The sequence below is a fragment of the Erpetoichthys calabaricus genome, chromosome 9 (assembly GCF_900747795.2).
Source record: "Erpetoichthys calabaricus chromosome 9, fErpCal1.3, whole genome shotgun sequence".
Taxonomy (NCBI): Eukaryota; Metazoa; Chordata; class Cladistia; order Polypteriformes; family Polypteridae; genus Erpetoichthys; species Erpetoichthys calabaricus.
This window is the reverse complement of record NC_041402.2, coordinates 174,688,298-174,703,886: the sequence shown is the minus strand read 5'-3', so window position 1 is coordinate 174,703,886 and position 15,589 is coordinate 174,688,298. Positions and strand designations below refer to the sequence as shown.

The window sequence follows — 15,589 nt, the reverse complement described above, 5'->3', positions numbered from 1 at the left end:
GATATGAAAGGCACTATATAAATATATGCCTATCTATAATAGATAGATAGATAGATAGATAGATAGATAGATAGATAGATAGATAGATAGATAGATAGATAGATAGATAGATAGATAGATAGATAGATAGATAGATAGATGTGAAAGGTGCTATATAATGACAGACTAATGCACTACATAACAGATCATTTCAGGTAGCGTAGTAACCTGTCATCTAAAGATGTCAACGGTGATGTCCCTGTGTGTGTCACTATATTAGGCCCCATAAACAGGCACTTTTAAAAGGCCTGGAGGACTTCCCTTAATTTCTCAGCATGTCGCCAGTTTATCTGACATTCCAGGAGCCATTCTTATTTCAAACATGTCTCAAGAGCACCATCTACTGGCTAGAAGGTGCAGGCAGGGATGAAACGGCAATCTGCAGTAAGGAGTGAGTTTGTTTCTTGCTGTAAGGACATTTGTACTTCAGAATAAATGAATCAATCAAATTTAACTAAATAGATAAATAAAATGTGAACCAAACCTGAAAACCTCCTCTGCTCCAGGAATTCCCTTAGGAACTGGGACTCGGTGAAGAGCAGGTCATACATCTTGTCCACGCTGAATTTGAAGACCTCGTTGATGTACTGCCGGCCATTGAGGTCATCGTAGAAGGCCTGGACCTCTCCTGTTGGGTACAGGTGGGGTACTCCATTAGATAAGGCTGGCGAGTGCAGTTAAGACTGAAGTCAGGAAGCTCTAACTCATAAGAAAGCCTCCTTAGAGTCTCTGAACAAACCAGCAAGTGATGGGGTTGAAGCAGAAACCCTGAGCCCTGTTAAATGTTTTCAGATGAGACATATGGAGAGCTTAGCTATGAGCTTCCCAAATGAGCAGGACACGGCCAGATGGTCTCCTCACGTTTGTCAGACTTGTCATACTTTGTTATGTTCTTAGGCTCTGCAGCGCCCTCCATGACACGGACTCTCCTATCTTATCAGTGTCCAATGCAACTTGAAAGCTTAAAACACAGCTGGGGATTCTGCTGAAAGAAGCTGATGCCTGTTAATGATCTCAGCTCTTGTTCCCCTATAGGCTGCTTCATCACAGAGAGGGTCCTCACTGCAGGATGGGGCACATCAGATGTGGGCGGAGTCGGATGTCCAGGTCTTACCTTTCAGTGCCGACTCTACACCCTAACCACACTAACCCCTAAGCGTAACCACTTACACTGACCTCAGACTAAACACACCCGTCCTAGAACTGCACTGAGTTCATGGCACTGCATCTCTACAGATACGCTATATTTCTGCAGACAGCTGATACATAAATTAATGATATAATTAGAAGGGAACTGAATAAATAAAGAACATAATTATTAGCAACATGGTTAAACAAATACACATCTGAAGTCAGAAGTTTGTTATACGTTAACACTCAGACATCACACAGAGACGTTGGGGTCCCAAAGATGCCTCTGCCCACATCCAACTTATCTCATATCACACAGCAGACTCCACCCATCCCATGATTTATGGAGACTGACAACAAACTCCACCCACATCAGTCTCCACCCATCTGCATCAGACTCCGCCCGATGCCACATTCCACAGAAAGGGAATGACTGCTGAATACAGGAGACACCACCCACATTAGCCCCCACCCGATCCCACATTCTACAATGAGGGAGTGAGTACTGAATACGGAGGAGGTCTGACATCTGACCCCACCCACATCCATCTAAATCCAATCTTGCATCAAGCAGCAGACTTCAGCCCATCCCATGTTCCACAGCAAGGGGAAGATGCCTGGATATGAGAGGGGTCTGACCTCCAACTACACCTACTGTATATTGGGTCCCCATCCCATCTCATGTTCAGAATCAAGGAGATGATTACTGGACACAGGAGAGGTCTGACATCAAACCCCGCCCACATCAGTCTCCACCCAAACCTGCATCATGCAGAGGCTCCACCCCAACCTAAATTCCACAGAAAGGGGATCACTACTGAATACAGGAGGCCCCACCCACATTAGTCCCCAGCCCATCCCACTTTCTGCAGCAAGGGGATGATTGCTGAACACAGAAGAGATCTGACATCAAACCCCACCCACATGAGTCTCTACCTAATCCAGCATCATGCAGGGGACTCCAATTCCCCCTTCCCATACTCCAGAGTAAGGGAATGACAACTGAGTACAGGAGACCCCCCCCCCCCCCCACCCTCATCACTCCACATGTGTCTTGCATCATGCAGCGGACTCTTCCCCATCCCACATTCCACAGCAAGGGGCGCACTACTGGATACGGGAGAGGTCTGACATCCAACAGCAGCTATATTGGTGGTCCCCATCCCATCTCATGATCAGCAGCCAGGGGATGACGGCTGAACACAGGGGACCCCACCCACATTATTGCCATCCCTGCCCCAAATTCTGCAGCAAGAGGAAGTTTACTGAACACTGGAGAGGTCTGACATTAAATCCCACCCACATGAGTCTCCATCCAATACAGCATCATGCACCAGACCCCCCCCCGCCCTTCCCATATTCCATAGGAGGGGAATGACTATTGAGTACAGGAGCCCCCACCCTCATCTGTCCCCACTTGCATTATGCAGCTGGACTCTGCCCCATCCCATGTTTGGCCATGAGGCAGGACTGCTAAATATGGAGGGCTGACTTGTGCCATTTGAACCCACCCATATCAGTCGCGCCCCACCACCCCCCATCTCACAGCAGGGGGTAGTTTTTTATTACATGTTTAGGAAAGGTTGGGGATTACAGTAAAGGCAGTGACATTATGTTAATTTGCATAAGACTGGCACAGTGATGGGCAGTACCCTTTTACTTAATAACTGTCCAGTATTGGTCATTGACACCCAGAAGGCAGAGTTGGCACCTAACGACCCATCAGTCTCTCAGTTTAAAGTATGGCTGCCGTGAGTTTGCAATCCTGCCAAGTTAAAGTTTTGAAGACAAGGCACTAAAATCCCAAAGTGCCCTCCAACCAGCCCACCACCTTGGGCACTGTCACAGAACGGTGCCACCAACTGGCCAGAACTTCCCAGAAGCCACTCACCTTCATCATGGGTCTCCGATGAGTCGCTCAGCTCGGTGGGGATGTCTTCATTGTCGTTGAAATCCAGTGATGGAGTGCTGACAGGAATGTTGTTGTCAATGACTTTTTCTTTCTCATTGATGATCGGGGGTGGAAGGAGCACTCCATCGAGTTGGCAGTCCACATCGTCCTCGACTGGCGCACCGTCAAACTGACCAGAAGAGAGAGTGGCATGAGATGAAATGGTGCTGAAATCTCAAGTGTGTGCTTTGCATAGAGACGTCAGTCTCACTTAAGGCTTGGGGGTTAGGAAGGAAATAGGGGTGGCGCCCCCTGCTGACTGCTGCACCTGAGTCCTGAAGCTCACTCCTGCCCATCCATTTACTAAACCCACTTATCAAGAGCAGGGAATGGAAGATGGAACCTATCTAAGAAAGCATGGGTGCATGGCAGGAATAATACCTGTATAGGGTGCCACACACACACACACACACATACAGTATACTTTGGGCCAAATGCAGCATCACCAGTCCACCTAACTTGCATGCTTTTGGACTATGGGAGGAATCCAGAGTATAAGAAGGAAGCCAACATGGACACGAGGAGAACAGGCCAATTCCAGATACCCCCCCAGTCTCCGTCATATGAGACGCCACTCATATGCATGTTCACGTTTCCAATTAAATAGTTCTCAGCACGGCAGTACCAGAAAGCCCACCTTCATTTTTTTTTTCCCACCCTTCAATCTCAATCATTCAATCTTTACTTTACATAGCGCAATTCAAAGACTTCACTTTCACTAGGCCTAGAGTATTCACTATGAAAGGCACTATATGAAGTCATGTTTGATCAAGTGATTCATTTAAAGCAACTCCCCCACTTCTGATGCAAAATAAAACAAAGAAACATCCAATGGAAGATGAGTGCCAACAAAAGGATGGACGGAGGTGGCACAGGAAAATTTACAAGTCAGCAAAGAGCTTCCACTTCATGAAAATGTCCGTAATTAAATAAGTGACTCAACAGAGGGAAGCGCATCACTTACAGTACAACAAAGAACAGTAGGAATCAGCCTGCGATTGAGGAACTGGTTGGAATGAAAAGCAGAAACCTTCCATACTGTATAGAGAAAGTAATTAAGGAGAAATCACAGCATCTCCCAGTGACATCACGTCATCGATTTGCATGACTTAGGTGTAGCAACGGCACAGCAAACGATTCTGTCCATATTCATACAACGTTTGCTCTGGCAGGATAAGCAACTCACTCGGGGTCACAAGACAACTGCTGGCTTGGCTTATAAGCGTGCAACAGTGTAGCCACTAGGTGGTGCTGCCTGCCATACTCATGGAAATCTATTGCTGTCCAAAAATTAAAATCAATTCAAAATGTAATAATAATAATAATACATTTTAGTTATATAGCGCCCTTCCAATGCTCGAAGCACTTCCCAGAAATTCAGAAAGAACAACAGGGTGTATACAACATTAAATACAAATAACATCTGCAAAAAAAAAGATAGATAAACACAAGATATACAAAGCATCGAAATAGACCAAGAAACAACAAAGCAGAATAAAATACAAAAATATGAACACTCGAAGAAAATTCTGAACAAGTGCAGCATGAACCCCACCCACACATCTCCACAGTACAGTTACTCTGGCTCCACAAAATAGCAAAGGGGTGAGGGCTCCTAAAGTGCCCACAAACCAGATCTCACTCAAGGTAAGACTGACCCAGGAAAATGGCTTGCTTAAGGTCAAACTAGGCCTCAAACAGGAAATAAGCCATCCAGTTAAATCTCCTGATAAACGTCTCAACTGGGGTGGGGGACTGTGCATCTCACAACTGGTGCAGGGGTGAGTCCCACAATAAATTTTTATGAAATTAAGACTTCTAAGACTGTCTATTATAATAAAAAAATCTTCAAGACATGATTTTCTCGGAGACACTTTAACGTCCCGTGAGACAAGGAAGTGAGACAAAAGGACAGCTGCTGTACAGGCTTTTAAATGATCGACGCGCAGTGCGACAAGCAGAACACGCAGCTCGGTAGCAGGAGCAGCAGCAGCAGGCCAGCATAGAGGAGGTAAAAACACACCAAGCACACACTAGGGCCGATTTAGAATCGCCAATGCACCTAATCTGCATGTCTTGGGACTGTGGTAGGAAACCCATACAGACGCGGGGAGAACATGCAAATTCCACGCAGGGAGGACCCGGGAAGCAAACCCAGGTCTCCTACCCACTGCGCCACCGTGCTGCCCTCAGCCCTCAAAATCCTTAAAAAAAAAATGAAAAGGCCTGTAAACACAAAACTGAGGGAAAACTCATCAAACTCCCAGTACATACACAATCCACCAGAGTAGTGACGGGCGATTTGTTCTTTATGAACGACTCTTTTCAGTGAATCATTTGGACCGATTCCTGACCACGAGTGGAGCTCAATGGGGCTGCTAAAGCCCACACGTGTCCTTCCTGTGGGATATCATCAGCGTCTTTCATTTCCACTGGTAGATGTTTAAAGCACATGTGTAAGATCCGTCTGCATCGTGGTGGAAGGCTCCGCCCCACTCATGAATATTGATGACTTCACATGGCGTGGCAAAACTTAGAGAAATACTCCTAGTTTTTTTTGTAGCATGATGTTATTTATCCACTAGATTGCAGCACAGTTCTGTCCCGTGAGTCATTCATGCTTAACACTGTAAAGCGGATCATCACACAATCACCCCGAGTCTGACGACCATTTTTATGTAGAATTCCGAGCCGGAGAGATGCTTGGGGTTAATGCCAAGGAAATCGATATTTGCTTATATATTCAAGTTGAAACAATGCCAATAACAATCTGAACATAACAAAATAATTAATATATCCACCTTAATAAAAGTATAAGTGTAGGTGATCCTGTCCTCATTTTTTCTCTCTCCCTTAATGCACCTTGCACTCCTGCCATTTCTTTAAAAGAAGGATAGGTGCCAAATGCCACATGGGTCTGCAGGCTCTAGGACATTAACACAGAAAACCCGCTTTGGTAATTACTATATCTCAAGAGGAAAAACTAATCAGGCGGCATGGTGGCGCAGTGGTAGCGCTGCTGCCTTGCAGTTAGGAGACCCGGGTTCGCTTCCCGGGTCCTCCCTGCGTGGAGTTTGCATGTTCTCCCCGTGTCTGCGTGGGTTTCCTCCGGGCGCTCCGGTTTCCTCCCACAGTCCAAAGACATGCAGGTTAGGTGGATTGGCGATTCTAAATTGGCCCTAGTGTGTGCTTGGTGTGTGGGTGTGTTTGTGTGTGTCCTGCGGTGGGTTGGCACCCTGCCCTGGATTGTTTCCTGCCCTGTGTTGGCTGGGATTGGCTCCAGCAGACCCCCATGACCCTGTGTTCGGATTCAGCGGGTTGGAAAATGGATGGATGGATGGAAAAACTAATCAGTTCAACTGGTATGGAAAAACAACGAGGTTCATCCCACTGGCAAATGTCAAAGAGAACTATAAAAAATAAAACTTTTAAAGTATGAAAGGCACTATATCATGGCAGATACATATAAGGTACTTTTTTCACTCCTATTGTGTTTCTGTTTAAATAGCCATCTTAGGTGGGGGTAGTGTGGGGTGGGTGGGTGCTAGTGAGGTGGGGGAGTGTTATGGTTTTTGTTATTATATAGCCCAAGTATCAGTTATCATTGATGGTTAACTGCCTGTCTCCTGGAATCTCCTCCATGCCCTTGAGATTGTTCTGGTAGACACAGCAAACCTTCTGGCAATGGCACGTATTGATGTGCCTGACATCGTGGAGAAGTTGGACTACCTGTGCCACCAAACTCTGTAAGGTCCAGGTATCGCCTCATGCTACCAGTAGTGACACTGACCGTAGCCAAATGGAACACGAGTGAAAAAACAGATGAGGGAGGAAAATGTCAGTGGCCTCCACCTGTTAAACCATTTCGTTTTTTTGGGGTCCTCTCATTGTTGCCCCTCTAGTTAATTTCATTAACACCAAAGCAGCTGAAACTGATTGACAACCCTCTCTGCTACTTAACTGACCAGATCAATAGCCCAGACGTTTCAGTGATTTGATGCTATACTCTCATTAAAAAGGGTTCCTTTAATTTTTTTGACCAGTTCATACATATATATGTATATACTGTACATATACTGTGCGCATCTGTCTCTGTGTCCATCCAGTTGATAAATCTCTGTCATTCCAACAGATGGTGCATCACAAACATGTTTTAGTAATAAAATGCATTGTATTTGTCATTCCAACAGATGGTGCATCACAAACATGTTTTAGTAATAAAATGCATTGTATTTGTCATTCCAACAGATGGTGTATCACAAACATGTTTTAGTAATAAAATGCATTGCATTTGTCACTCCAACAGATAACGCATCACAAACTTTTTTAGTAATAAATGCATTGCATTTGTCATTCCAAAAGATGACGCATCACAAACATGTTTTAGTAATAAAATGCATTGCATTTGTCATTCCAACAGATGGTGCATCACAAACATGTTTTAGTAATAAAATGCATTGTATTTGTCATTCCAACAGATGGTGCATCACAAACATGTTTTAGTAATAAAATGCATTGTATTTGTCATTCCAAAAGATGACGCATCACAAACATTTTTTACTAATTGAATGCATTGCATTTGTCATTCCAACAGATAACGCATCACAAACTCTTTTAGTAATAAATGCATTGCATTTTTCATTCTAACAGATGGCGCGGCACAAACTTTTTGAGTAATAAAATACATTGCATTTGTTATTCTAACGGCGCAGCACAAACATTGACACTGCTTTAACCAATCCCACACCAAATGGCACATAACAGAGGCATACGCATTACATGGTTCACTGCAAACGTTAATGCTGAGGTCTATGTTGATTATTTACACTTCATCCTGTCTTAGACGGGTTCTCATATAAATGCATGGTTGCCGTATTGTATGATGAATGAGAGAGTCATCAGCGACAGAGTCTTCGCACACTGATTTTGATACCATGTGAACTTGAAACAATGGTAAGTGAAGCGAGTTGAGACTCGTGATTCAGGCATCCAACAATGGGCAGCATCAGTGAAACCAAAGATGCTGAGGACATCACACAGGACATGCATGACCTTAAGCTCTCCTGTTGAGCTCCCATGAAGCGCTTTGTTGGTTCTCGTAAATCGGTTCACATGATTCATGTGAAGGAGTGGTTCAAAAAGAATGGATCGCCCACGAGTCGGCCTACACATTGGAGTCCCTGTCTGATGCCCAGAGTTACTAGCAGATGAAGATGGCAGTCCCAATAAAAACGCCAGAGCTCTTAGACTTGAAACTCGAACACGAGTCCCACTACAACACGCCATGTAAAAGTCTGGCTGATCAAAACCTATGGTTTTCGGACTGAACCTTAATAGTATACCCACCTTAGCTGGGGGGGGGGGTGACCTTAAATGAGCCCCCCAAACCTGTCAGCAACCACTAGTACAACACAAAGCGCAGCCCACTGGGACAAAACTGGCACTATATGGAGGCATGTGACATGAGTATGTCGAGAACTAGAGACCCCAAATACTCACAGAAGCGGGGGCTTCACTGCTGCCGGTGGACGCCAGCGTGCTGTTGGTGATGGACTTCTTAGGGAGCTGCGGGCTGACGTCCGGCTTGACCTCTATGCTGCTCTTGGAAGAGTTGTCGTTGACCTCGTTTTCTTCGGCAGGGATCTCCTCACAGTACCTGCACCAGCGAGAGGGACAGCATCTGTATGTCAAGGTTATCGGCTCCGAGGACAGCCCGAGTACGTGGGTGATGATGGCAATGGCGATGGCTGAGGATGGGTGGGGAGAGGGGTATGGGAGGTGCTCTCCACTGGATTCTTTTCATTATAAAATGCAACAGAGTGGAGCTCAGCTGATCCTGTTGGGAAACTGGACAACTAGATGACAAATTAGAATAATGGCCCTACATAAAGATGTGATATGATGTATATATCTATACAGTATCTGGGAATAAATAAAATACATATAATAAATATATATATATAAATATAGTGCTGAACAGTGCACATGGGTAGGCATCCCGGCCAGGATGGAGTATGTTTTCTTAACTGGACAAAAGGCCAGTCTGAGATGCCTCAAGAAACAGGGTGAAGACAGACAGAAGATGCCAATGTGACAGTGGGCACGCAGGCATCCCAGCCTGGCTGGACCCAGGAACAATACCCGGCCTGGAGGACAGTATAATAGAAGAACATGGGGAGACAATCTGGCAGGACCACGGACTCCCTCGACACAATTGGAAGCAGCCTCCCTAGGTGGTTGAACCTGCATAGATACCTGCAAGGCACACTGGATGTTGTAGTCCTCAACAACAGCCATTGTGGGCTTCAGTGGGGGCTGCCAGGGGGTGTTACAGGGATTTCTAATCCCTGCTTTATGGGACGTCCGCTTGACCTGGAAGTATTTCCATCGGGCTATGCCCTAGCGCTGATAGTGCACCCGTGTCGACCTCATCCAGGTTAGCCACAGTCGGGTGGAAGTGGACAAAGCAGGCCTGGGAGGTGGACAGGAGGAGAATAGAAACAGGACAGTGTGGAAAGATGTGCGTTTATAACACTTCTGGAACCTCTGTGGGAGGTAGCTGTAAAAAAATAAAACACCTGTAAATTAACGGGACTTGTGGATGGGGCTGGGCAGTGTCTGGCACCCTCTAGTGGTCACTATCTATCTATTATATAGTGACTTTCATATCTATCTATCTATCTATCTACCTTATATAGTGACTTTCATATCTATCTGTCTATCGGTTATAGTGACTTTCATATCTATCTATCTATCTATCTATCTATCTATCTATCTATCTCTCTCCATAGGTCAGATCACAATCTGATTATTTGGGTGGTCAACTACCAGGTAACGTTTGTGGCTGGTCGGCCTGTCAGCAAACGTCCGCCACGCTCTCCCAGTTGTACAGAAGCGGATCACAGACCTGCCATACGATGCCTGTCACATAACAAATGTCAAATGTTTCGCCCTAATTGGGGCTCCTCGGGTGTACACACATTTGCTTACTCTTTGTGTTACTTGACAGGCATTGTAATGGCATATAGATAGACAGATAAATAAATGTGAAAGGCACAATATAATAGGCAGACAGCTAATATGTGTAATAAAACATAACTGAGTTTAACTGGGGTACAACGGTATACTCACGGTGGGAAACTGAGCAACGAGGTGACAAAACAAATACAAGGAAAACTGGACGAGCCCAGCACAAGACTTTCTCTGCATAAGCCTGTGACTTAATGTATATCTATATCTCTCTATTAACGAATCCTCTCGCTACGGGGTTTCGGTATACACGAAGCAAACTTCCGACTGCTGCTAAGCTCGTGCGGCGTCTCCTCAGCAGATGACGCGCAACTCCTGAGTGTTTAACGTCTGTGTGACGCACTGCGTCCGACGATTGATACCCGCATTGACATTTGTAATGTTCTCTCGGCAATATTTAGCAAAGTATAAAACATGATTAGGATTAGTTGCAACACTACTTTAACTATTATTGTTTTTTTTTTTATCTACTTAGTACGTAAGAAACACAAATGACAAGAAATGTCGCTCAAAACGAAGTTAAAGATTATTAAGCGCATAGCCGCTACAGAAAACAAGTGCACTGCAGCAGCATCTGTGGGGCTGGCACATTCAGCTCAATAAATGACAGGTACCTTAAATCAATTGGACAAAGTTAAAAAGCTCGGAGAAAACTGCGCCCAATTCACCGCTTCAAAATGAACTCATACATGCAGTATCTTAATAAAATGAAAAATGTCACATCAGCCTATATGCCAAAGTCTCCGTTGATAATTTTGACCAATCATTTGAAATCAGATGATATTGTAGAAATCATAGAAACCTTTGTTACGTCTCGTGGTTTGTTCAAGAAAATTAAAGCCCAAGCGCTAGAAGTCACGCCGTTAAATGATCGGGTGGCGCTCGCTCAAGCGGCAATGGAATTTTCTGCAAAACGACTCAAAAGTCATCCATTGACGCATTTTTTTAAATGAAAGAAAACAAAACTCCTAACAATCAACACGAGATGCATTTTTCAAAAACTTAATGTTGGTTGTTTCATTCAGGATACATTTGAGTTTTTGTTCATTAGATTGCATATTATTTTCGTACACAGCTCAATTCTGATCATTTTAATTTTACCTCTGAAAACGAAATACCTCCTAAAAAGAGTCGTCACTCTGAACGTATCTCTTTCGTTAAGCGAGGTATAACTGTATCTCAGGGGCGTGCGGTCAGGGGAGGCAGGTGAGTCATCATGAAAAGTAAAAAAAAAAAAAATATATGATAAAATAAAATTACCGAGTCCACTGGTCTGTGCTATAAATGTGTTTTTTGTATTAGTCCCATAATCTTGATCATTTTTAAAGTCAAAATCGCTGAGCTGGCGCATTTCCTGTTCAAATACAGAGGAGAAACTCGAAGTGCGGCAGCAAAGAGCCTCACCTCACCTCGGACTGCTCTCTCCGGGTATCCGTCAATAAGGGCGCGCACATAAAGGCGACCTTCAAAAGGGCGACCTCAATTGGGCGCGGCGAATAAAAGCGCACATAAATAAAAGCGATCTTCAAAAGGGCGACCTCAATTGAGCGCCGAATAAATGCGCGCGCAAATAAAGGAGTGCTTCAAAAGGGTGACGTCAATTGGGCGCAGCGAATAAAGGCAAACACAACAAAATTACAGAAAATGTATTAGATAAAGGCAATGATTGAACGTATAAAAAGGTGAAAGCAAGAATATTAAAACATTCAATTAATTAATGCATGAACTTCTAACGAACTACTTCTAACGAACTATTTCTAAAGCTCTCTATATTTCGTTGTTTTCAAAATTACAGAAAATTCGATTAAGGCAATGACTGAATTTATAAAAAGGTGAAAGCAAGTTACACTTGAAGCTGTAGATTTTGTGCAATGCCACGTAGATATTCGAGATACGGTCTATTAGCATAATCAAGGACAATTAATTTAATTCGCTCAAGTCAAGTGAATTCACTGCACGTTATCGTTATAGCAGTGCGCCGTTACTGATTATATATATACACAGTATATACGTGCAGGCATGGCGAGTCTCTTATAGCGACCATTTCAAAGGTACGCCAGGATAATGCGCGGGTAGTTTAAGGTTTATTCACTCACTTTCAGTTGCCTTCCACTGAATGAAGGATCACAGTGAAGAAGAAGCCCGATGTCACTCCCAGTCCCCTAGAAGAGCACAAGCCCACGTGACACAGAGCGAGCGGATTCAACAATCCCGCTAGAAGCCTCAGCTCCTGCAGTGCTATTCTCGGATTTGGACCATAGAGGGCGCCAAATCAACAACACTTGGCAGTTTCACCATTTTCGCCCTGATGGGTATTTCTGGCTGCAGCCCCAACACTTTCTATTGTATGTTCGATCCTTTTACTATATATGGGGCCGGAAAACACCACCATGCCCCTCATCTTTAGTTTTTTTTTTAGTTTAGGGGTCATAAAGCATCACCCCTTTGAGTTTCTTGCCCCTGAAAAGCTCCAGATGTTCCTTCTGCCAGTTTCCTCTGAAATGCTATGCGCCTACACAGTAAGCGGATTAAACAAATGGATGGGGGGATCTTAAACGTATCTCCTCAGGTGTTCTGCTATCTTCAGTCTGAATTCTACCCTTCCATCCATTTTCTTTCAGGGTCACGGAGAGCTGACCATCTACCTTGGCAGAGTTGGGTGCAAAGCAGGAAGCCACTATGGAGGACACGACTGACCACTGCAGGCCCCGATTACATCTTCGAGATGTAAGTGGAAAGCCAGAGAACCTGAACAACAGCCTAATGAGAAACAGGGAGAGCATGCAAACTCGGCACAGAGTGTAACCGGGGAGCTTTTCTACACATTAGTGGGCCCTACATCCCAGTTTCGTTTTTTTTTTTTCCAAACCTTTTTTTTTTTTGTCTTTTGAACTGGTCCCTCAAATACCAAGTCTAGTTGGGCATCTTTGCCTTGCAGCGTGGGCAGCAATCAAAAGTCTTGTGCTGATCGGCTGGGATATGGCAATGAGAGGGTCGGCAGAGTGGAAGTCTGACTGACACTCACCCCATGGTGTTGAAGTCGTCGTCAGGGGGCACGTAGTCTTCGTCGTCGCTGGTGAGGCCCAGTTCGTTCCCGTAACATTGGTGCACAAAGTGCCACAGTTCTTTGGGGCAAAGGGGCTGCAGGAAAAAGAGGGTCAATTCAGAGTCAACTTCTACAAAACAGAAACTCCGTTCCCTTTGAGGATTCCCTTACTGGAGGGGACATTGACCTGAACAAAGACCACTCAGTCGGCTTTAACAGCCAAGTGAGCTTCCAAGTCCAAGTGCAAAAGCTGCTGGCTTTAATGGCCGATTATTATCCCCTCTAATGCTCCCTGAACCCCCTCGACTCCCACCGTCGGACATACTCGTACCTTTTCTAGTAGTGCATTCTGCCAGAGTCTGAACATCATCATGTACGTCCTGTCCCGGGCTCCAAAAGAGGTAAAAAAGTGCTATGGAAAAAAGAGAGGAATGAAAAAGCAAACATGCTGCCTTTATATATAGTAACCACTAGAGGGCGCCAGTGAGCCCCAAACCACAGACGCAGCAATGCAGCCCACGATATGTGAATAAACTAAAGGGATTTACTCCACGAGGCACTTTTAAACACAGTCCTCTCTCCAGTCGTAAGCCACCAAGTCTCAATACAATAAGCCACCAGTTCTTCCCCCTTTCTTTTCGCTGAGCGTTGCCCTCTGCCTCCCACCTCTGACTCAGTTCAAGTGAGACAGTGGGGCTCCCTTTTAAACCCAACCCAGGAACTCCTTCCAGTCTCCCATCCAGGTTGTCCAGAGCATTTCTAGGTTTTGTGGAAGCCAGGTCAGTTCTCCCCCCGGCAAAGACCCCAAGAGGGCTGTGTTTCTGGACTCCAACTCCCATGCTACCCTGCGGGGTGTCCTGATGGGATTTTGCTCATGGGACACTGCCACCTGTGGTGTGGGGGAATGAACTGCTCCTGCTGAGCCTGTTCTCCTGCTCCTGCCATTATGGCCCTCTGGCCAGGCATGAATCCTTCCTTTATCCCGGGCAGGATGCCAGTCCTTCCTCTCTGGCACTTACACTATACATATACTGTATACTATGTGGTCACCCCTCCAAATAACTGAGTCCAGCCTCACCCGTTATAAACAGCTCAAGGACTTAGCCAAGCAATCTCCATTGGCAGGCGTCCTGAAGAGCTCAGTGACTTTCAACGTGACCCTGTCACAGGATGCCACCTTTGCCACAAGTCAGCAAGTGAAAGGTCTGCCTTGCTAGGTCATCCCCTTTGGAATGAACGCCATCATTTTGAGGTGGACGGATCAAGAAGCAACAACAGCTCACGTAAATTCACAAGAGTGTTGAAAATGGCCTCTCGTCTGTGCCACCACTCACCACAGAGTTCTGACCTGCCACTAGGGGGCAACATTGGCACAAGAGCTGGGAATAAAAGAAATGGGATTCTATGGTGGAGTGGCTGCACACCATCACTGACTAAAATACACCAGCCTTGGACTCGGGAGCAGTAGAAATGTGCTCACTGGCAGTCTGAGGGACCCATCTGGGTATGATGGGCACCAGGAGAATACAACCTTCTGGACTACACGGTGCCTACTGCAGAGTTTGGTGGAGGGGGGATAATGTCAGGGTTAGGGTGAGGGTGAGCTATTTGTTCCAGTAAACCTTGCATCTGCACCCGGGACTTGTGTCTGGGGTTTGAGGTGGTCACAACCCACTGAGTGCTCCAGCAGACATTTTCGAGTGGTCCTGGAGGGCCGCAGTGGCTGCAGGTTTCCATTCTCACCCCGTTTTCACTGCTAATTCACTTCTTTTCCCTCCTTTCTGTTTTTAAGGATTCGGCCAGAAGTGAGGTGTGAAGCTACAGCAGGGTCTTCAGGCTGACACCAATTTCATTCCCACCAATTCCTTCATCAGAAGCAGACTCTTGCTGTTCATTAATCCCATGATGTAATTCCGTGGCTTTTCCAAAAGGGCGGATTTTCAGTTTTTTTTTTCCTAAGAACATCGTCAGGGTGTTTAGGAGACCTGAGCTGATCAGCCTTAACCGAGACCTCCACCTTTCTTTATTTTCAGATTCTGCGGTGGTCATGTGGCCCCTCGTTTTGTGTCTCATTAATGTTTGGCTGCTAATTAAGGAAAAAAGAAGAAAAAAAAAAAACTCTGGGGGTCCGAGTCAAGTTAATGAAAACAAAGGTAAAGCTGGTCACTGATGAAGAAGATGGTGTGACCACCTTGGCGCAGCAGGAGCTCCTCAAACCCGACACCAACATTGAGGCACAGGTCTCTACAACTCACACACACGACTTGATTTCCAAGGTGGGAAACGCTTCTCACCCGTCTCCCACCGGAACTAAACTCAGTACTGAATGTACAAGAAACGGCACAACACGGCACTCTTCCTCTCAGTCTTTCTCTGTCCGCCTTCACTCCTCC

General features: G+C 45.4%; 1 protein-coding gene across 10 annotated transcripts in view; it reads right to left on the bottom strand.

Moving 5' to 3' along the window:
- Positions 1 to 15,589, bottom strand: part of gramd1ba (GRAM domain containing 1Ba) — a 369,918-nt gene that overhangs the window by 31,422 nt on the left and 322,907 nt on the right. For all 10 annotated transcript variants that reach the window (XM_051931902.1, XM_051931899.1, XM_028810431.2 and 7 more), the window contains 5 exons: positions 13,528 to 13,608; positions 13,176 to 13,291; positions 8,621 to 8,777; positions 3,062 to 3,251; positions 524 to 667 (listed from right to left, as the gene is read on the bottom strand). In XM_051931902.1, the coding sequence (XP_051787862.1) occupies positions 524 to 667; positions 3,062 to 3,251; positions 8,621 to 8,777; positions 13,176 to 13,291; positions 13,528 to 13,608 (688 nt within the window). The remainder of the gene's footprint in view (positions 1 to 523; positions 668 to 3,061; positions 3,252 to 8,620; positions 8,778 to 13,175; positions 13,292 to 13,527; positions 13,609 to 15,589) is intronic.